We start from the raw sequence: 23,329 nt of genomic DNA, 5'->3' as shown, positions 1-23,329 counted from the left end.
TCCGAAAATATAAAACATATTTTCTGATATTATGACAAGATTACCGCGAGGTCTTCGACCAGTGATAGAATTCGAGTCGGTTAAGGCACTTCCTGGTAGATTGAAGCTGTGTACCGGAGCGGCCCTCAAACATGGGACCTTCCCCTTTCGCTGGCAGGTGCTCTACCTACGGAGCTACCCACACAAGAACTGACGACCCGTCGTCACAGCTTCAGTACCGCCATTACCTCCCTCCTCCCTTCTGGAAACGATGAAAGTGGTCTACTTCTCACGCTTCATAAACAATTGTATGCGGTGTGTACGTCGGAGCACATAGCCCACCAGCATTGCAGTACTACGCCATGAGTTACCTATGGATTAGGGCGACGAGGACCCGACAATGCAAGCAAAACAAAGTGTCATGATGGCAACACCAGAAATAAGCCTGCTAGGGAGAACAACTCCGGACGCCACCGCTGCGACTCCGGGTGTCCGCGCAGTTGGCGTGGATTTATTTGCCTCTCTTACGTCACGTGGCCGCAGATAGTTCGCAGGCAGTTCATCCACCCATCCGACTTACTCCCACGAAATCTTGTGTGCATACTTGCCTGTTGCTGCACTGAATTTCCAATCACAAGCCGCTGTCATAAGTGTCGTGACACTAGCCGGATTACGAAACATTTCTCAGATATTGTTTATGTGGCTTGCGTAATATATGACAGCGATCTTACCCAGGATAAAAGAAGATGAGAAGCACTGCAGAGGGAATGTTTATGACATTTTTAACCAATTTAATGACGTATATAGACATAAACTGCTGCCGATATTATCCAAAATCGTTAGCTATGTCGAAATTGTGGATGGGGTGGAATCAGGATCAACGGAAATGCTGTTGATTTGACGTTGCCCGTAAACAGTGGTTGGACTACATTTGTAATGAGTATCATCCACGTTCCTATTATCGTTCATTTCAACACTTTGTGCTTTATATTAGTGTGACAATATTAATTCTGTATCATACAGTGTCGCCTATGATGCAACACACGAATGTCACTATGTGACTACGATTTCGATTGAAAATTTGTAGAATATCGAATAAAGCATTTCAGCACGTCGATTTCGACCTCTGATTCGTTATCAGCGATCTCAGAACACCTTATACTCTTTAAGTTTTACTAGAGTAAACTAAATTTTTAAATTTTGATCTGCTATATTGGATCCGCCGATTTGAACTTTGTAATTCATCTACATCTACACGGATACTCTGCAAATCACATTTAAGTGCCTGGCAGAGAGTTCATCGAATCACCTTCACAATTCTCTATTATTCCAATCTCGTATAGCGCGCGGAAAGAATGAACACCCATATCTTTGCGTACGAGCTCTGATTTCCCTTATTTTATCGTGGTGATCGTTCCTCCCTATGTAGGTCTGTGCCAACAAAGTAATTTCACATTCGGAGAAGAAAGTTGGTGATAGGAATTTCGTGTGAAGATTCCGTCGTAATGAAAAACGCCTGTCTTTTAATTATGTCTAGCCCTAATCCTGTATCATTTCTGTGACACTGTCTCCCATATTTCGCCATAATACAAAACGTTCTGCCTTTCTTTGAACTTTTTCGATGTAGGCCTACTCCGTCAGTCCTGTCTGGTAAGGATCCCACACTACGCAGCAGTATTCTAAAAGAAGACGGACAAGCGTAGTGTAGGCAGTCTCCTTAGTAGGTCTGCTATATTTTCCTTCCAATTTAAGTTGTTTGTAGTTGTAATACCTAGCTATTTAGTTGAATTTGCGGCTTTTAGATTAGACTGATTTATCATATAACCGAAGTTTGAGTTCCTTTTAGGACTCATATGGATGACCTCACTCTTTTCGTTATTTAGGGTCATCTGCCACTTTTCGCACCATTCAGATATCTTTTCTAAATCGTTTTACAGATTGTTTAGATCTTCTGATGACTTTATTAGTCGAAAAACGACAGCGTCATCTGGAAACAATCGAAGACGGCTGCTCAGATTGTCTGCCAAATCGTTTATATAGATAAGGAACAGCAAAGGGACTATAACACTACCTTGGGGAACGCCAAAAATCACTTCTGTTTTACTCCATGACTTTCCGTCAATTTCGACATCGGACTCGTAATCAGCGACTCCAAATCCCCGAAAAGAACAGGTTTGTAGCATTTCTCCAGTATGTCCGCGTTTTGAAGCGAGTTGACCCACTGTGCCTCACCCGGATCATACGGTAGCTGCATCCAGCCAGCCAACACTCGATCGCTATCATCCACGGCTACGTGGAGCTGCCACCAGTCTTCATCCTGGCAACGCAAAGACTTGGCCGCTCGACGTTCGGACCTCCCAGACTTCGGTATCTCGGTTCGCTACTCTGATTGAGTTTAAAGACAGTCGTCTCACCGTGTAGTCCCTAAAACTTTGACCCCGTATATCGTTTTTAATTTAGCCATTCGAGGCAAACAGTTAAAGTTTGACTTCAACTATCAGTAGTATATAGTAAGACAGAGACTTCGACTGCCTAACTATTTTTGTGATCTTGTAAATTTATGGTCCATGACGGAGAAGAGTGAATTAGTATTATTATTTTTAAACTTATTGTTTATTATCTTCACCGGTGTCGGCTTTGCTCACCAAACCCAGAGCTGCTACTTCAGTTGGCAGCGAAGTTTCTTTCTGGATTGGACTGAACCCTTCTGCTGCGAATGAAATATTATACTGGTCAGTCTTGCTAGCACAAATGCACAGTTTTAATTCATAAGTGGTGACTAGTTCAGTTCCGATGTGGATTATCTTTGGACCAAACCCCTCTGATGATGTGTGGAGACGATGGTATGGAGCAGGAACTGTGGATACCACACACTAATGTGACATCTTCCGCTCATCGTATCGTATGTAACTTAGTCACTCTAGGCAAACAGTTAAACCTTAACATCAGTGGGTAGCTAGTGTCCACAGTTCCTGCTCCATACCGTCGTCTCCACACGTCATTACTCGTAGATTTTTCCGAAAATGCTCCACATCGAGGTGAAACTGGTCACCACTTATGAAAAAAAGTGCGTTTTCATGTGATAAGAACTGTTCTTTATAGTATTTCATTACTAATTAATTGGATGATTGCTGTTTCCACTGTGATTACAAAGATTATCTTCTGCTGCATCCCAGGGAGACGGTGCATCCACTTGTTTTACCATGTATGTGATGTCCTTATATCAGATTTCCGTTTGAGTATGTCCACAGCTGTTACAGACGTGGCCATCCAAGTATTATTGCTTTCACAAAACATGAAGCAAGTGCAGCAGACCATGCAGCACGTGCAAGAACTTTTGGTGCATAAGATGAGCACCATAACCTTGTCACCTTACGTCACCAACCGATTGTCTCACCTCAGCTCCTTGGTGAAGGGCTTCAAGGCGTTGTTCCGCTGTTCCTATCATTTGACAGGAAAACAGAACCACTGGCCATCTATGTGATATGCCCAGAACAGCATTTCATCGGGATCTCAGATGATACCCAGCAGCGTGCTTTTTTGTTGGGCTATGTTGGGGCTGATGTCTATCGCCTCTTGCAGCAGTGAAATGATAAGTACAACCACATGGCTTAACTTATTAACATTAGGACTGTTTTGATTCACTGCTTCATATAGAAGCCGACAGGAGCAAATTTTTCAATTACTGTAAGTGAAACGGACCATCCTTCTGGGAGTGGATAGCACAGATGCAAGGAATTTCCCAGCCTGGGCGTTTTCAGCATTTCAATATTAAGTGCAAACAGGTCATTGGTTGGGAATATGATTCTAGTCCATTCTCCACATGGAATCACCTGCTGAAGTTAAATAACCCATTTTTGTCCATGTGCCTGCCCCTCATCTGGGCTTTCAAGCAGTCAGTTGTCCTCAGCGGCCCTAAAAGATCCAATACAGCTGACTGCCACTCATCTCCCACATAAGGCTCAGGCTCGACCCCACCATTTAAGCCTGCCTGTTCCAATGGACAAGTCTCCCTCTAGTCTGGAGGTCACAGGAAATTGCCGCAACCAGAAGTTACCCTCATCCAGAAATTATTTTATCAGACGTCAGCATCAGCAATGATACTTCCGCCCGTGGTAAAACTGGACAGAAGGTGGAGGTTTCCCTAAAAATGAATGTGGCTAGTATTCTTATGGATGTCCTGGATAGTGACTCGACCAAGGCAGACTATGTACACTGCCTGAATGTCATCCATGTGCAGGCTGTGCTGCCCCTCACTGATAGTATGTCGTTATTATAGGTGGTCATCATAACTGTACCCTTAACTTTCCAGATATACGCTCGGTCCTCCACCTCTATTATGAATTGGGACCTATATAGGCACCTTGGTTCATCACCACTCCAGCCCTTTGCCAAACAGCTTAAAAGCAGCAGCATTGACAGCACTGGAGTGAAGGACCAATCCAAGGCTCAGTTTCAGTATTGAGCAGCATCCATTTTGGCCTGTATCGTAATAGTCTGCTCGATGGGGGCCACTATCGTTTCGGGTTTAGATCTCTTTGATTATCTGGATTTGCAAGTCCACGATTCAATGATCTGCAGCCAAGCATTTCTTGCTACCTACTCTGGAAAGCTTTTTACAAGGTATTCTATGGTGTTTCTCCCACCAGACGACCGTCGTCGCCGGCTTTGAGGCACACATTTCCTTATAGCTCGTCAACGATGACTAAAACTGCAGGACAAGCTTCACCTCAAGATACAAATATTGCAAGGCGCAGGAGTTCTGATTCCAGCTGTCAACAGTGAGTGGGCTACTCCTATGCTGATAGTTGAAAAAGTGACCTGATGTTGGAAAATTAGTGGGGATTTTAAGTCTACCGACAATGCATAATCTGTTACTGACACCCATCCTCTTCTGAAGGTTGAGGAAATCATGGCAAAACTAGCTCGCGGCACACTGTTTGCATAAATCGACATTAGGGTTGCCTATCTAGATCTGCCATTGTATGATGCCTCCAAGTGCACAACAAACCTTTTTTTTGCCTTTTTCAATATAATTGTCTTCCATTTGGCACTGGCAGTGCGCCTACATACACTCCTGGAAATGGAAAAAAGAACACATTGACACCGGTGTGTCAGACCCACCATACTTGCTCCGGACACTGCGAGAGGGCTGTACAAGCAATGACCACACGCACGGCACAGCGGACACACCAGGAACCGCGGTGTTGGCCGTCGAATGGCGCTAGCTGCGCAGCATTTGTGCACCGCCGCCGTCAGTGTCAGCCAGTTTGCCGTGGCATACGGAGCTCCATCGCAGTCTTTAACACTGGTAGCATGCCGCGACAGCGTGGACGTGAACCGTATGTGCAGTTGACGGACTTTGAGCGAGGGCGTATAGTGGGCATGCGGGAGGCCGGGTGGACGTACCGCCGAATTGCTCAACACGTGGGGCGTGAGGTCTCCACAGTACATCGATGTTGTCGCCAGTGGTCGGCGGAAGGTGCACGTGCCCGTCGACCTGGGACCGGACCGCAGCGACGCACGGATGCACGCCAAGACCGTAGGATCCTACGCAGTGCCGTAGGGGACCGCACCGCCACTTCCCAGCAAATTAGGGACACTGTTGCTCCTGGGGTATCGGCGAGGACCATTCGCAACCGTCTCCATGAAGCTGGGCTACGGTCCCGCACACCGTTAGGCCGTCTTCCGCTCACGCCCCAACATCGTGCAGCCCGCCTCCAGTGGTGTCGCGACAGGCGTAAATGGAGGGACGAATGGAGACGTGTCGTCTTCAGCGATGAGAGTCGCTTCTGCCTTGGTGCCAATGATGGTCGTATGCGTGTTTGGCGCCGTGCAGGTGAGCGCCACAATCAGGACTGCATACGACCGAGGCACACAAGGCCAACACCCGGCATCATGGTGTGGGGAGCGATCTCCTACACTGGCCGTACACCACTGGTGATCGTCGAGGGGACACTGAATTGTGCGCGGTACATCCAAACCGTCATCGGACCCATCGTTCTACCATTCCTAGACCGGCAAGGGAACTTGCTGTTGCAACAGGACAATGCACGTCCGCATGTATCCCGTGCCACCCAACGTGCTCTAGAAGGTGTAAGTCAACTACCCTGGCCATCAAGATCTCCGGATCTGTCCCCCATTGAGCACGTTTGGGACTGGATGAAGCGTCGTCTCACGCGGTCTGCACGTCCAGCACGAACGCTGGTCCAACTGAGGCGCCAGGTGGAAATGGCATGACAGGCCGTTCCACAGGACTACATCCAGCATCTCTACGATCGTCTCCATGGGAGAATAGCAGCCTGCATTGCTGCGAAAGGTGGATATACACTGTACTAGTGCCGACATTGTGCATGCTCTGTTGCCTGTGTCTATGTGCCTGTGGTTCTGTCAGTGTGATCATGTGATGTATCTGACCCCAGGAATGTGTCAATAAAGTTTCCCCTTCCTGGGACAATGAATTCACGGTGTTCTTATTTCAATTTCCAGGAGTGTATTTCAAAGATATTTCTGACGCCAGACACAGGGAATTACAGGCATAGCCAATAATCTGGACAATACCTTCATCATTGGCAAAAATACAAAAGATAGCACAATAATTTGGGAGTGTTATTCAGTGTGCTTCGACAAGCGAATTTGAAGTGCAACGAACACAAAAGCCGTTTTTTCGAACAAGAATTTAACATTTAATGCATGTCTTATTAAAGTGTCTCAGGGATATGCCCCATTACAAACAATGTGGAGACCATGTAAAACCTGCCTGTCATATGGGATACCATACAACTAAAATTGGTTTCGGGTCAGCTACACTACCACCTAAAATTAATTTCCCATACAATGGCTATCGCAGAACTCCTCCATCAGCTTCTTCACAAAAAGGTTAAATGGCATTGGTTATCCGCTTGCAACAAGGCTTTTTGGAACTTAAAACAGGCGATGTGACTCATGGGTTACAACACTATGCAGTTGCTGATCTTTGATGCAGGTGTGTCAAACTATGGCTTTGGGGCCGTTATTTCTCACAAAATCAACGGCGTGGAGCTCCTAGTTGCATTTGTTTCCCAGACCTTGTTACGAGCACAGTGCAATTATAGTCAAATAGAAAACCGATGGCCTTTGTAGTCTGGTCCTGTCAAACCCCTAAACCAACCTCAAATAGAAAACAAGGCCTCGGCCATTATCTTGCGCTAAAAAGTTACATGACATGTGTGTGGGTGGTGATTTATTCTTTTAACAGAGCATAAGCCACTTCTGCCATTAACGACCACGTTGAGATACCTACCAGGATTGCCCAGAACCAACAATGGGGACGTGTTCCTTGTCAGTACGATATGCATTGCCGTTCAACATGGCTGCATGCGAATGCAGGTGCATTGCCGATTTACTTGTAGGGTAGGATACAACTCTGATGCTGAATTAGAGGTCTGCTTGCATCAGATGAAGAGGCAGATGCCGCCACCAGACATTTCCAATAGATGTCACGACTACTGCCAACAGCTCGCCAGAGGATCTCGTCCTCCATGACAGTATCCAATTTTTGTAATACAGGATGGCGGTAGACACCAGTCAAACATCCCAAGATCGAAGCATAGGGACAGTATCGGAATGACTTCACAACACTCACTGGCATCCTCTTACTGCATGGAGACACCGAAGTCACTATCGCCAAACCACTCCAATACCAGGTACTGCTATTGCTCGAACAAAGTCAGTATGTACAGTTATCACCAAAAGGTGGGCTCAACAACATGTCTTCAGACATCGATAAAGACATCAAACAGATGACGACAGCATGCCGGACACCCCAAGCCAGAAGGTATTCCAGGCACGTAGATGTTTCCCATGGCTTGAGGCAATGTCCCTTGGTGCTGATTTCATGTAGGCTTCACTGAGCCTATTGTGTGTTCATCTTGGTTTATCTTGGTTCTTGCAAGAAGCAAATTCCCTTATGTCTCTCGGATACAATTAATTTCCTCAGCAAAAATCATACATTCCTTATCACATTTTGTTTCCATCGAAGGATAACTAGAAAGCATGACCATAGATATTGAACCTCAATTCAAATTGGCCGAGTTTCGCTACTTTTGTGAAGAGAAAACCATCACTTTCGTCCAAATGGCACCATCCCATCGAGTTTCCAGCAGCCTGGTGGAAAGGTTTGTCTGCACCTTCAAACCCAGAAGGCGAAGTCTCGAAGAGGTGTCTACCTTGTTGCTCGCCTCACACTTCTTTATAGCGAGGACGGGTCCATCTCAGCAGAAAAACTACATAATTAACTGGAACGCATCCAGTGCGTCTATCTTTTAGCTTCTAGCATGACACGGAAAGGGGAGGGGAGAGGGCGGCCAGTACCGCTTGGACGTTCGAGGCCTGATCGGACGGAATTTAGTTTTTAGTTTCCTTTACAGAAGATGTCATCCTACAGCACGAATGCAGGCCGCATATCAGCGTCTCATGGCCCTGCAGACACGATCCTAACTTCCAGCACACTGCTGCAAGAAGCAGTATTAGAACATACTCATGTGAGGTAATCTGCTGGTGACGGGGCCTGTTCACGTTGGAAATAATGATAAAACCGTTGCAAACCATGAGATTGAAAACTTCCCATGAACGCTCAGATGGCAATGGAACCATCTAATTTCTCCCGATCTAGACCTCTTCATTTTGGGTACCTCTCCTGGTACAGACGACGAGCCAGCGCAGCGTTGCCGTTCGCCTTACCGTACGTGGTCCAAATGGTTCAAATGGCTCTGAGCATTATGGGACTTACCTTCTGAGGTCATCAGTCCCCTAGAACTTAGAACTACTTAAACCTAACTAACGTAAGGACATCACACACATCCATGTCCGAGGCAGGATTCGAACCTGCGACCGTAGCGGTCGTGCGGTTCCAGACTGTAGCGCCTAGAACCGCTCGGCCACCCCGGCCGGCTACCATACGTGGAATGCACTCCTGCTAGCTCTTGATGTGAGTACACGTCGAACGGCAAACCAACACTCAGTGCAGCCTTCGCTAAGGAACTAAGTGTCCTGTTGATATCATTTGTCATGACAACTGGCTGCTGGAGGAAAAACGCTCCTGTGAATATCACTGTTTTGAAAGAATTTGCGAACGCATGTTGCCCTGAACTGTTTTTTCTGTCCACATGTGGGGAATACATACCTGTAATAATGACCCTTGTCTTTGAAACACACTGTATCCTCGACAGTTTGATACTGATATAAGTTATAGCACAGTGCGGCAGACCCACGCTGGAGCGCAACGCGTTGGCTTCGTCGTCACGCACCTTGAAGCGTAGCGGCCCCAGCGGCGGCTGCGCGTACGGCAGGCCCTCGAAGCTGTAGAAGCGCCGGCCCGAGGCGGAGGTCTGCGCGAGGCCATCCACTGGGCCGCTGGTCGTCCTCGCCATTGCCGGTGGGGCCCTCTGCAGCGGCGACGGCGCCGAAAGCTGTTTGCAACGTCATGCGTACAGTCTGCAGAGCGTGTCAAGCTTCCACAAGTTTAGCACTGGAATTTTCCTGAATTTTATACACGCTGTGACACATTCCTATTTCATCTACTCCCTTTGTCAGTAAAATACAAGGAAAGGTTTTTCTAAAAACAGAAAACTGCAGTTACCAAATAATAATCCTTGCTGCTGCCGAAATAGTCCCCTTGGCTATCTACACACAGTTGCCAACCTTTCTCGAAGTGAAACTTCCTGTCAGATTTAAACTGTGTGCCGGACCGAGACTCGAACTCGGGACCTTTGCCTTTCGTCACTGTGAGGACGGGGCGTGAGTCGTGCTTGGGTAGCTCAGATGGTAGAGCACTTGCCCACGAAAGGCAAAGGTCCCGAGTTCGATTCTCGGTCCGGCAAACAGTTTTAATCTGCCAGGCAGTTTCATATCAGCGCACACTCCGCTACAGAGTGACAATCTCATTCTTTCTGGGTGTGTTGGAAGAAAACAGGGAAATTTTCAACCACGAAGCCTGTAAGCTTATTTGTCATAGCCCGTTGCATATCTGCGATATCTTGTACAAGCTATCCTTTCTGTTGCTTTTTCACTCGTGGAAACAAGAAAAAATCGCAAGGCAATAGGTCTGTTGATTATGGGGGATATGAGATGACAATAACAGAATGTATGGCCAGATCCTCGGTAACAGATAAAGCAGCATGAGGTCTTGCATTGTTACACAGTGGGAACCAGTCCTGAGAATGCCACATATCAGACGGATTTCATGTCGCAAACGTTTCTAGACGTCGATGTAAAGAGTTCAGTTCACTGTTAGACCTGGATGAACATACTCGTGGCGATCAAATTCCTTACAGTCAAAGAACGCGATCAACATTGCCTTTGTTCTGGAAGGTTGTCGTTTGATTTTCCTTGAGGCTAGTGATCCAGGACCCCGCCTTTCAGCACTTTGACGCTTTGTGTGAGAGTCTTACAGGTAGCACCAACTTTCATCCCCAGCAATAATCTTTGACACAAATGTGGGATCACGTCTGGCTCTATCCAATAGTTCAGCAGAAATTCTTAGTCTCTTCTATTCTCTTTCCGTTCGTCCGTTAGTATGTGAGGGACGAGTTTCGCTCTTTTAGGTTTTCCTAAATCTTCGCGTAAAACCTCATGACAGACAGCACGATTCAAATTAAGTTCTTCTGACATCGCACGCACAGTTACATGACGATCTCCCTGCAGTAACGGTCTTACACATCCCACGTTTCCATCGGTATGTGCTGCAGACGCGCGACCAGCTCTGGGATCGTCGTGCACTGAATCTCTGCTTTCGCGAAACCTTCTGTGCCACTGAAAAACACGACTTCTTCAAAAAATGGTTCAAATGGCTCTGAGCACTATGGGACTCAACTGCTGAGGTCATTAGTCCCCTAGAACTTAGAACTAGTTAAACCTAACTAACCTAAGGACATCACAAACATCCATGCCCGAGGGAGGATTCGAACCTGCGACCGTAGCGGTCATGCGGTTCCAGACTGCAGCGCCTTTAACCGCACGGCCACTTCGGCCGGCTACGACTTCTTCAAAGTGCCTTGCCTGAATATGGTTCCTTAACAATTGTCCAAGTTTCACTAGGTGTTTTCCGAGCTTAACTCAGAACTTTGTAATCATTCTTTGCTCACTATGAGCATCTATTGTGTCACTGTAACTAATGCGCCAGGAACCCAAACAATGTGTTGCTAAGCACAGCCCTGCCACCTAGTAAGTTTGTGCGGAAATATGGCCAAGGTCATTTCAAGAACGCGCACATACTGCAAAAAAATTTCTCCCTGTTTAGTGCTGCAACCTCAGACATAAAAAAAAAGTCCTGGAACTTTTCTGACAAAGAGTATTAAGGTCTATATAAAATTTTCTCTTTCTGTTCAAAATTTCGATATTGAAGTTCCTGCATTAAGCACATAATATCAATATTATGAAAATGGTAGAAGCAAATTCACCTCACAGAACTTTATTGTGGAGGTTGTTCAGTTTTTTCTCATGACTGCACTGAGATAATGAATTTTGTCAGAAATAATGGCAATCAGATGTTTCTGCAGTTAGAAAATTAAATGTATCTAGCCACAAGGAAAAATTTATGAACTAATAGGTACTGTACTGTGTATGCTTCCATTATTTGGTGATATACGAACTATTATGCTCCACTTACGTCCATACTAACTACCTGTGTGTTAACATTATAAGAGACTGTAAGAGACCTTTTCATCACCGGTAGTATCTTAAAGACGTGATTAAAGATTAGTGAACTTCAAATTTTGAACTTTAAAGAGGAGCTTCTGGATATTCATTTTAAGGATAAGTCCTACTACAGCACTTCTACGTGTGATCCACCGAAACTGCGCAGCTATCAACGCTTATTCCATAACAGGTAGGGCTTGTTTGTGTGACAACGTTGTGTAGCAGCAGCAGTTCAAATGCTTAGAACTTCATCCAACACCATTGTTGTCAATGTCAAAAATATGTTTTACCTATGTCTTCAGTTAGAAACCGATGAGTCTCAACCAGATTCGAGTGAAGACAGCGCACAAAAAACTTCCAGCAGTACACTGAAAAGTAAGAATGTAGGGAAATCATTAAAGAGAAATAAAGTTCTGTTTCGTAGTTCTCAAGCTAAAGTGTTGGCTAACTTTTCAGGATGGTCTAGGATCAGAATACCATGGCACCAAATTTTTTTTAAAAATCTGGTGCTGGTATGGAGCAGGTAATACAGAATTTGGGATCATTTTGCAGAGACTTCATCAAGGAAGAGTCTGTGGTTATTATGTATGGGCCAGGTAATAGTACTGACAGAAATCCTGCGTGCAGTTTAGAGTTGACCTGGCAAAGATTCCATCAGTATCGAAATATATTGATGTTGTTTTTGCATCTGTTCTCAGACACCATGACCTACCTCATTTGAGCTGTTTTGTCAGGAAAGTTAATTTGGAGTTGGCGTCTTTTCTGTTGGTTCTCTAAATGGATGATATTATACCAGGAATGGCCTTTGCCTCAACAGGAAAGGAAGGGTAAACTGGCTGGGCTAATAGCAAAAAGTTTAAGGGGGGAGGCACTGTCATGAGTCATGAAATACCAGTGGTTATGGAGTTCAGAACACCACCTTTTTTAAGGTAAAAAAAACAGACATGAACTACGTTTTGAGAGATTAGGACGGAAACAAACATTCAGTTCGAGAAAGGAACCAAACAATACAAACCTGGCCTACTGCATTAGCACAAACAGCTGTTGGTCAAAAATTTTCAGCAAGCAGCAGAAATTTTATTTCCACCCAATTTTAAGTCAGTCGCAGTCAAATGGCAGCTGTCTTTGTGAAATTTAAATATTCGAGGACTAAGAAGTAAAATTAATGATCTGCTTATCTGCATTGATGGATTAGAGTCTTCAAACTCAATTGACATAACCTGCTTACCTGAACATCATGTGACTGTTGGTATAAATGTGTTAGCTGTTACAGGATTTAGGTCAGCATTTCCTTTTGTAGAGCATAAATAGAGAAAAAAAGTAGTTCCACTTTCATCAAGAACTGTCATAAATTTAAGATCAGAGGCATTAATAAATTTTGCCTAGAGCAGCACATAGAAGCATGTGAAAGAAAACTAGAATTTCGAAACAAATCTTTCATAATAGTAAGTATATACCGAGCACCTACAGGTAAATTTAATCTGTTCATAAATCACCTCGAAGATCTACTGGCCTATTTAACATCATCAAACAAAGAAACAGCGTAGATTTTCTGAAAGCCTCTCCCAATAAGAATTTATAAGTCAGCCACACTACCATTCTGCTTAGTTCCTACCATAAACTGCTCAGATAGGATAGCTAATTGAACAAAACTAAATCACAAACCAATAGTTAATGGCCTCTCAGACCATGATATGTAGTTCTTTTTGCCAAGTATTAAGGCCAAACAGCATATAAAATCTGTATTCAAGAGGGTAGTCGTAAGCCAAAAATTGTTAATTTTAGGGCACTCTTGAAAGACATGAACTAGAGTAATGTATACAGCGTTCATTCCATGAATGAAAATTAAATCACTTTTATTTATAATGTTTTTACATTATTTGAATACTTTTTCCTCCAAAAAGTAATCCAGATTAGACCGGGTTCTACAGAGAAGCGATGGAATACTCAAGGAATACAGGTGTTTTGTAAAGCAAAGAGAAAACTGCATCTGTCAGTCAGAAATAGCTCTGATACTGATGTTATAGCTCATTAGAAGAACAGACATCATAGCTAATATAGAACAAGGAAAAGATAATCACATGAGATAAAAATGTAAAGGCAATATGGGATATGTCCGCAGCTCGTGATCGTGCGGTAGCGTTCTCGCTTCCCGCGCCCGGGTTTCCGGGTTCGATTCCCGGCGGGGTCAGGGATTTTCTCTGCCTCGTGATGACTGGGTGTTGTGTGCTGTCCTTAGGTTAGTTAGGTTTACGTAGTTCTAAGTTCTAGGGGACTGATGACCATAGATGTTAAGTCCCATAGTGCTCAGAGCCATTTGAACCATTTGAACCAATATGGGATATAATGAAGTAGAAGACTCGTAGAAGCAGACATGAAGAGGGGCAGTGAGCATTAAGAGTAACTGATGCATTGGTAACCGATTCACACAGAGTTGAAAAACTTTTTAGCAATCATTTCATAAATGTTACCAAAACGATGTAGTTGCCAGACTCAGTACATGCTGCCATAGAGTACTTCAGACCAGTCATTACACGTAGCTTTACTCATGTGAATATGCTCCTACCCTATTAGAAGCAACATCCACCATAAAAACTATAAAATCAAATAATTGTAGTGGTCATGATAAAATATCGACAAAGTTAATTAAAGAGTGTATTTCTGAATTTGGTAACATATTATGCTATCCGTTTTCTCGGTGGAAGATTTGCTGTTTGGTTGAAATATGCTAAAGCATATGATTACGTAGGCTTTCTCGGCGTAATAAGTCTTGAAAGACTCTTCGGGTTTGCTGCCGGATCCTAAAATCAACTTGACTCGATATTTCGGCGGACCAACTGGTCGCCAACTTCAGGAAAATGCTGCTTCTGCTGATGATTCCCGCTGAGAACTAACGCCAGGCTGGAAATCGACATCCTATACAGGCCACCGTTCAGTACACGGCGCATGCGCCGCCCATCACGGTTGCTGCCCTTCAAGACAGGAAGGTGGCGCCACCCTTAGTGGAACACTGCTGGCAACGATATATCGCACTCAGGGCCGCAACGAAGAGCGTTCAATTTTGATGCGAGATAATACAGGATTCCACGTCTTGCTAAGAGGAAATCCATTGTCTCTGATGATTAAATTATCAGCCAACATAATTTCAATCGCCTCTTTATAGACACCGTTCCAAAAATCGGAAATTTTGGCAACTACCAGTTTCATCAAATTTCATACTGTGTCCCTCATTTAAGCAGTGTTCTGCTACTGCCGAATTTTCCGGCTGTTGTAGCCTCGTATGACGGCGATGTTCCACGCATCTGTCATGCACTGGAACATCGAGAAGAGAGGGAACTAGAAAGAATTATCACCACAAACGGCCATCAAGATGTATCAAAAAATTGGAATTGTGCTCTCTTAGTGGGACAGGAGTCCTTTCAGTCTGAAATGGCTTATCGCTGCTCTTGACCGTTGTGGTTGAGGAAACACCTAGCAAATGGCCTCTTATAAAGCACCACACTGTCGGAGGTCTAAGACCTTGACACAACATTTGAAAATAAGAAGCCCCATACGAGCAAAACTCCATGTTTCTTGTACGTCTAAAGAGTTGTTAGGGTTCAAGTGGTTCAAATGGCTCTGAGCACTATGGGACTCAACTGCTGAGGTCATTAGTTCCCTAGAACTTAGAACTAGTTAAACCTAACTAACCTAAGGACATCACAAACATTCATGCCCGAGGCAGGATTCGAACCTGCGACCGTAGCGGTCCTACGGTTCCAGACTGCAGCGCCTTTAACCGCACGGCCACTTCGGCAGCAGTCATTTTGGTGCCTTGCACACGATTAAGATTTTTATAATTTTCGACCGGTTCGTGTTTCAGTCCCCAAAGACACAAAGAAAAAGAATATTAACGAAATTACTCACCGCTGTTAATTGCATCAGACCATAAACAAGGAGAAGTCCTAGCCCCGTCAAGATGACAAATGCAGTGCAGAATTTCACTGGCTTATACAGAGAACTGCAAGGCACCTGAAACAAAAAATTCCAGCATCACCTTTCTTTCCAATGCTGATGTGTGGTTTGGTGTTTAAGATTCTATGAACACTGGGGCCTTTAACCGTTGTCCCTCTACTAACGATTGAAGACTCTTCGATGTTCCTAAATTTGATATGGTAGCTCATTTGGGGAAATATAGGAGAAAGTACGTGTGAAAGTGTTATGTCATTCGACTGAAAAAACATAAATTAAAGTTACTTGATATGGTTTTGAAGTATACTTCTCCTGATATGTAGCTCAGTGCCTTAGCAGATTTGTCAAACCTTTCGATTTTGCAGATATTAAGACATTACCTTGCACAAGTCCAGTAGACGCCGCAGACATGCAAAACTCAAGAAATATCGAATGAAAAAGGTAGACAGTTTACTACGCAACTTCAGTTAAGCAGGAACGAAGCAAAGACGACAGTGAAGAAGGGTGGTAGAAAAGAAGATAGTGATTCGTTCATCTTCAGTATAGGAAATGGCACAGCAGGATAAGACAAAGCACTCTCCTGTCCACGCAGTAACATCATTAAAACGATTGAATAAAGGAAGATATCAGTGGATGAATGGCGCACGCAAAGAAAGGTTCCTTCAATTAGAGAAGTCTGATAATATCAAATACTGGTAAAGAAATATAGATAAGATTTAAATCTGTACGTCTGGAATATAGGTTTGTTCGACAGTAAAATGTGGGCTGCTGCAAAACTTGCAGCACTTAAAATGCAGTGTTATAGTTAAAACGGGGCAGATACGTAAAGCACGAAATGAAGATGTTCTTATTTATTGTATAACACTAAGAGGCTAGTAATTTTAAATGCTTTCAGGGATTCCTGTTGACTTTGTACTAATGTAATGCATTCATTCTTATATCAGCCTCTGACTAAAACTGTGGATATCAATATTTTAAACAACCACTTTCTCCAACTTGATCGACATATAATTTAGATGCATTCCTGCCACTTAGTCTACCTACTTTTCTCTGACCTTATGGTGCACACATCTACTTCAACAAAGTTGTGTTTAATCTTCTTACAAATAGTTTGTGATTTTTCTTAAGCAAGTTACTATTTAATTCCTTTACATTTCTCTCGTAGCTATTCCGCTTTCGATTAGTCGTGCTACTTGTAGAGTTTATTTCTAAGCGACCTATGATACTGACTACTTCTCATAACCTTTTTTTTTCGTTTTTCTTTTTCTGTCAGTATTCCACTAGTTGCGAAGAATCTTTTAGTCTACGACTTTTCTGTACCGTCGATGGCTGCTGCGTCCTTAAATAATATACTTTAATAATGTATTACACTGTTTTTACTGAAACACCATCGGAGTTTTTGGGTGAAACAATGACCATAACTGAAGAGAATTTCATAATTTTTGAATATCGCAGTTTCTCGTACATTTCACGTGTACCCGTACTGTTAGCAGTTTCAACATGTCGGTCATGAATACTGAGTTACGATACGCAGCTAGTTAACGCATTTTAATGTAATTCGAATTCGTAGTCCCTATGACTTGTCTAAACTTTCTGTAGCCCAACTGATGATTTCCGTGGCTCGAAATCTTTCCTAAGAACACCTTTCTCTTCTGTGTATTTGAAGAAATTGTTTTCAAAAAGTGGTTGAAGTACGTCACTGAACTCTTGCAAGCCTGCCCCTTTTTCTTTCGTTTCCCACAATTTATTTTGCTTTTTGTTTCAGCTGTTGATAAAATACTTTAAATGCAAACTGTCTTGCTAAAGCTGATTTCAGGCTTTTCATTGATTATTTCTAGTATTCTCATCACCATATCGTGCAATTTCCCACATTTTCAGTGTTGTTATCGACATTGACGGCGTTTGAATTAAATAATATGGAAGTCGTAGAATAAAAACCACGTTCCGGAAACTGTTTCCTGATATATCAGAAAATATGTTTTCTAAAAAATGCGTGTGTACTGGCATGTGTCCCTCTTGAAATGGCAGCATTGCAGGTTATTTGCCGCCAGTGATGTACTGTGTGGACCTTTCAGCTTTCGGTACTAATCGAGCAATGAAGAGTTCTTGTATTTTTATGATAGAAAACTTTGAAACACTTAGCTGTAGAGAGGGAGAGACACTTGATGACTCAAGATTGCACAACTTCTAGTAAGATTTGTTCTCTATGTTATTTCTGTTAAAGTAATATGATGTGCCACACCGAATGATCGGCGAGTTCGATAGAACCCAAACAAAGTAGTAATAAGTGAAGATTTAGAACAGTTATTCGTGCGTTGCTGTTTTGCTGTGAAGCGGCGACGTGTTTTCATTCTACCCCAAGTTTCGGAGCGGATCACACGCCACGTCTGCGGAAAACGAAGATGGGAAGCCGTAACCCGATATTTGCTGTTGTGTTTTCGGGTCAGTGAGTACATTTTACTATTCCGGTCAAATAACAATGTCCCTAGAGTGAGTCAGTTTGAAATGATTAGTGTCTGTACATCAGCTGTCCCTGTTTCATAAGCATAATAAATAAGACTATATGTACCTTCGTATCACATTTAATAAAGAGTACAATTTCGTCATGGATGTGATTGAACTTGTTCAGAGCGGGAAATTGAACAAGAAACCAGGTATAAGTACCTTATCCGTGTCAATGAATGCTGGCGAACAGTTTTACTGCAGCCATCTAGATCGCACGCGTTGTAGAAAAAAGTGCGAAGTCCGAAATGGTGAAATATAATTGCGTTCCGACATTTTGGAGACTTAGTATTGTTAGAAAACTTTCGAATTAATAAAGAAGCGTTCCTAGTTCTGAACAAAGGATTGACGAATGTTTTGTCACTCACAGTGATTCGTATAAAAGAGCCTTTGTTGCTAAAAAGGAGAGTGGATAAAGTAGTTTATAAATTAGCCGAATATCAAGAATGCAGACTTGTTTCCAATCAGTCCAATTTTGCTAATTTAGAATATATACACTGGTGTGAAAAACTTCAGGGGAAAAGTAACTTTTGTGTGCTGTGTTACTGCCAAGTAATATACACTGAAGAGCCAAAGAAACTGCCTGTTATCGTGTAGTGCCCCCGTGAGTACGCAGAAGTGCCGTAACACAACGTGACATGGACTCGACAAATGTCTGTAGCAGTGCTGGATGGAATTGGCACCATAAATCCGGCCTGGGCTGACCATAAATAAATTCCTAAGAGTGCGTAGAGGTGGAGATCTCTTCTAAACAGCACGTTGCGAGGAATCCCAGATATGCTCAATAATGTTCGAGTCTGGGGAGGTTGGTGCCCAGTGGAAGTGTTGAAACTCAGAAGAGTGTTCCTCGAGCCACTCTGTAGCAATTATGGGCCTGTGGGGTGTCGCGTTGTCCTACTGGAATTGCCCAAGTCTGTCGGAATGCACAATGGACATGAATGGATGCAGATGATCAGACAGGATGCTTACTTACGTGTCACCTTTCAGACTCGTATCTAGACGTATCAGGGGTCCCATATCACTCCAACTGCACGGCTCCACACCATCACAGATCCTCCACCAGCTTGGACAGGCCCCTACTGACATGCAGGGTCAATGGATTCATGAGGTTGCCTCCCTTCCCGTACACGTCCATCTGATTGATACAATTTGAAACGAAACTCGTTCGACCAGGCCAGATGTTTCCAGTCATCAACAGTCTAAAGTATTGACGGACCCAGGCGAGGCGTGCAACTGTATGTGGTGTAGTCATCAAGGGTACACTAGTGCGCCTTCGACTCTGAAGCCCATATCGATGATGTTTCGTTGAATGGTTCGCTTGATGATGGCTCAGCATTGAAACCAGTAGCAATTTGCGGAAGGGTTGCACTTCTGTCATGCTGAAGGATTCTCTTCAGTCACCGCTGGTCCCGTTCTTGAAGGATCTTCTCTCGGCTGCAGCGAGGTCAGAGATTTGAGTTTTTACCGGATTCCTGATATTGATGGTACACTCGTAAAATGAACGTACGGGAAAATCCCCACTTCATCTCTGCCTCGGAGATGCTGTGTCCCATCGCTCGTGTGCAGACTATAACATCACGTTTAAACTGAATTAAATCTTGATAACCTGCCATTGTAGCATCAGTAACTGATCTAACAACTGCTCCAGACATTTGTCTTATTTAGGCATTGCCGACCGCAGCGCCTCATTCTGCCTGTTTATATATCTCTGTATTTGAATACGCATCTACCCTGCGCTTGTCTCTGGCCCGCTGCTGTGACACCAGAGGACGCCTACCCGCAACAAGGCGCTTAAGCAACGCCAGGCATGGATATAAGGGCGTGTTTGGCTAACTATGGGGAAGTGGCAAGCAGGGAATGGGAAATTCGAGGTCCAGGTTTACCGAGGACGTGTGAGCGCTCTCTAATGCTGAACATAGGTGGAAGGTAGCGGACGGCCTGTGGGGTTTTGTTGGCGCCATCACGCTGGTGCGAGTTTAAGTGTGAGCTACACGGCAACTGGAGGAAGCGAGTCTGCTCGGTACTGGATTGGATTGGATTGTTTGGGGGGAAGACACCAAACAGAGAGGTTATAGGTCTCATCGTATTAGAGAAGGACGGGGAAGGAAGTCGGCCGTGCCCTTTCAAAGGAACCATCCCGGCATTTGCCTGGAGCGATTTAGGGGAATCACGGAAAACCTAAATCAGGATGGCCGGATTCGGGATTGAACCGTCGTCCTCCCGAATGCGAGTCCAGTGCCATAACCATTGCGCCACATCGCTCGGTGTCTGTTCGGGGAACAGTTGTGTGCCCATATTGTGGACTATACTGGGATGCCTTTTGTAAGACGCAGTTATTTTGTACTTAACGGATGTGTGAGGCACTGCATCTCCTGGTTCCTTTCGGGCATAGCTAGTATTTGTGGTCGTTCCTTCGATTCGCTGTTGTGAGCCATAGTCGCTTATTTCTGTTTTGCTACTACGCTACGTTTACCCGATTTCTGCGACAAGTGTTCGCAATGTGTGGGGAGCATTTCTTAGATTCTGATTTTGTTGTCTACTCGATGCGTTACTGAGTAGCGTATCTGGGTTGTTTGTGAGTGCAAGCCACACTTTCCAAAAATGGTTCAAATGGCTCTGAGCACTATGGGACTTAACATCTGAGGTCATCAGTCCCCTAGAATTTAGAACTAATTAAACCTAACTAACCTAAGTACATCACACACACCCATGCCCGAGACAGGATTCGAACCTACGACCGTAGCGGTCGCGCGGTTACAGACTGAAGCGCCTAGAACCGCTCGGCCATACCGGCCGGCCACACTTCCCATCAAATAACTCTGTAAACTGCCTGCGTGCCGTATTACTTATTCAGTGACCTGTTAGCTGTTTTCAATATGTTTTTGAAACTTGTGGAATATTCAGGTTAATTTTAAGGAAATATGGTCTGATTAGACCTCTGTGCTAAGGATATATCAATTTTTTTTACTTAGTGATCATCTCAAAAAATAACGTTTTTTTTTAAATTTAATTCAGTCATTTCTCTAAGTTATGTACTACCTACCCACAGTTATGTTGTTGGAAATTAATGTAATTAATGCTGAGGGTAGTGCTCAGATTTTCTTGCATCAGTTTCTGTGTTTTAATAAATTGGTTTGTGTTTTTAAAAATAGATTAGTAAATTTGTGGCCCAGTATTCTTCCACTCAACAACAGCTCCCTGCTATTTTGCAGACAGCCTTCTTTAATTCATTGGTGTCTTGTATTTTATTAGAATAGTTTTTAACGCACTTACAGTTAGAATTTTACGGTAAGCTACCTGTCTGGCGCCCTAGCCATCTTTAGCCGGTAGTGGCTTCTGAGGAACATGTGGCCCTCATCGCCCTTTCGGTCAGTGCTCACCTCTAATTAACTCCCAGAAAGGCAGTACTACAGAAATTGTTAGTATGTGGTGCTAGCCAGTATCAGCGAATGAAATGACTGCATCGTAAAGAAAGATCTGATGTACATATAAATCGAAAAGAATGTACAGTATATTAAATGTATGCTGGCAAAATCTTGCCGCCTTACACTGTCAATGCTATTACATTTTCTTGTAGGGAAATTCACTTAAGATTGGTCAGTATTGCCGTAAACAGCTCTTTATGGCTGAGGAAAATTATGGGTAAAAATATATTAGTTGAAATGACTTCCCCACGGTAGCTACTTGACGTTGGGCCTTAAGCTGTTTCGGCACTTGCTAAGTATAATTATTTACCTTATGAACTGATGTTCTTGACCCGTAAATCTCCATTAAGAGCTTCTACTCCAACTGCTTAACGAATATATATTATGAAAGTAAGTGCACAATGCACCTGCTGCTAAAACTAAGAAACGAGTCCCGGTACGATCAAGGAAATTGTATTGTGTGACAGCCCTCTATCGCCATCTGTGAAGATGGTTCCTTTTTCTACCTGAAGGGCGTGCTTTTGAAGATACAAGGGTTGGAAAGTTTGGCCCCCTAGAACATTCGAGAGTATTCGAGAACGTTCCACAAAATACGAGAGTATTCTAGAACGTGCCACAGGATTCCAGAATGTTCCGAAATGTTCCACAATGATCCGGTAAGTTCTGGAATGTTGCGAATAGTCGGCAACATTCGGGAAGATTCCAGAATGTTCTGGAACATCCCAATCATTATGGAACATTCCAGAACACTCTCGAATGTTGTGAAATATTCTGGAACATTGTGGAGTGTTTGAAGTCTTTTTGGTATGTTCTGCAATTCGCCACTAGTGGGGCTATCCATCGCTAGGAATATACAAAGAAAGACCCATCTTAGATTCGAACGTCAGTTTATTATCAGTGACGAAGGGAGTAACTGCAAAATTAGTGCAAGGAGTGAAGAAAAACAAACAGTGAAGTGTGAGTAGTCAAAGAGAAACAGCGACTGAATATAAATCGAAAATTAAGTGTGAAAAGTACGTTAAGTGTACTTAGTGTATTTGTTAGTAGAAAGTTGATTTGATTTGTATTTTAGACAACTACCAAATGTAAAATAGGAGGTGTTGCCAGTTCTGAAGCCTAACGGCGAATAATAACAGAACAGCGAAAAAACGAGACAGACAAAGAGCGCGAAGCACGATTAAGTTCCCAATGAATGAGGATGAGCATCGTGAGAAGCAGAGAAACCGAAGAACTACGAGATGAACGTATTGAAATTCAAAAATTGCGACACAATCTTATAATAAAAGAGCGCGAACTGAAGTCAGACATGAAAATATCACCCTACGAGAAGCGCGGTCGAAGACAAGTAAACAGCACAACCTACCAAATGAAGCATTCCAATGCGACCCGACGAAAGAATATAACAAACACAAACATGTCGTAATCGGAAAAAATGGATAACGTCTGACAACGCGAAAAAATTTAGTAGGAAAACACCAGAATTCTGTTGCATGAATGGAGAAGTTTGATTAGCCCCATTGGAAGCACCTCCGCAGGAATTTGTACATTACATAACCTGGAAAACTATAGAATCAAAACATTTTCTTCAAAATATAATAGCGTACAGCGCCTGCTGCCAAATGACTTCTCTTCTTTCGGTGTCACTTCGATCAACAGTAACAGAGATGAAATCGATTATGTTTTTTTCCATCCAAGGACAAATCTATTCAACATGGCATCATTACTACCACTACCTATCCAAGGCCATTAATTTCCGTAGGTGTATTTCATTGGAAATGAAGAAACATAAATTTATC

General features: G+C 43.5%; 1 protein-coding gene across 1 annotated transcript in view; it reads right to left on the bottom strand.

Annotated features, from left to right (window-relative positions):
* The window catches only part of LOC124594070 (esterase E4-like), a 247,648-nt gene that overhangs the window by 132,714 nt on the left and 91,605 nt on the right, over window positions 1–23,329 (bottom strand). The window contains exons 5-6 of the mRNA XM_047132420.1: window positions 15,562–15,666; window positions 9,267–9,428 (exon numbers count right to left, since the gene is read on the bottom strand). Of these exons, the coding sequence (XP_046988376.1) occupies window positions 9,267–9,428; window positions 15,562–15,666 (267 nt within the window). The remainder of the gene's footprint in view (window positions 1–9,266; window positions 9,429–15,561; window positions 15,667–23,329) is intronic.

This window comes from Schistocerca americana, chromosome 2 (genome assembly GCF_021461395.2).
Source record: "Schistocerca americana isolate TAMUIC-IGC-003095 chromosome 2, iqSchAmer2.1, whole genome shotgun sequence".
NCBI classification, from domain to species: Eukaryota; Metazoa; Arthropoda; class Insecta; order Orthoptera; family Acrididae; genus Schistocerca; species Schistocerca americana.
Note: the sequence above shows the minus strand (reverse complement) of the source record. Positions and strands in the feature narration are given on the sequence as shown.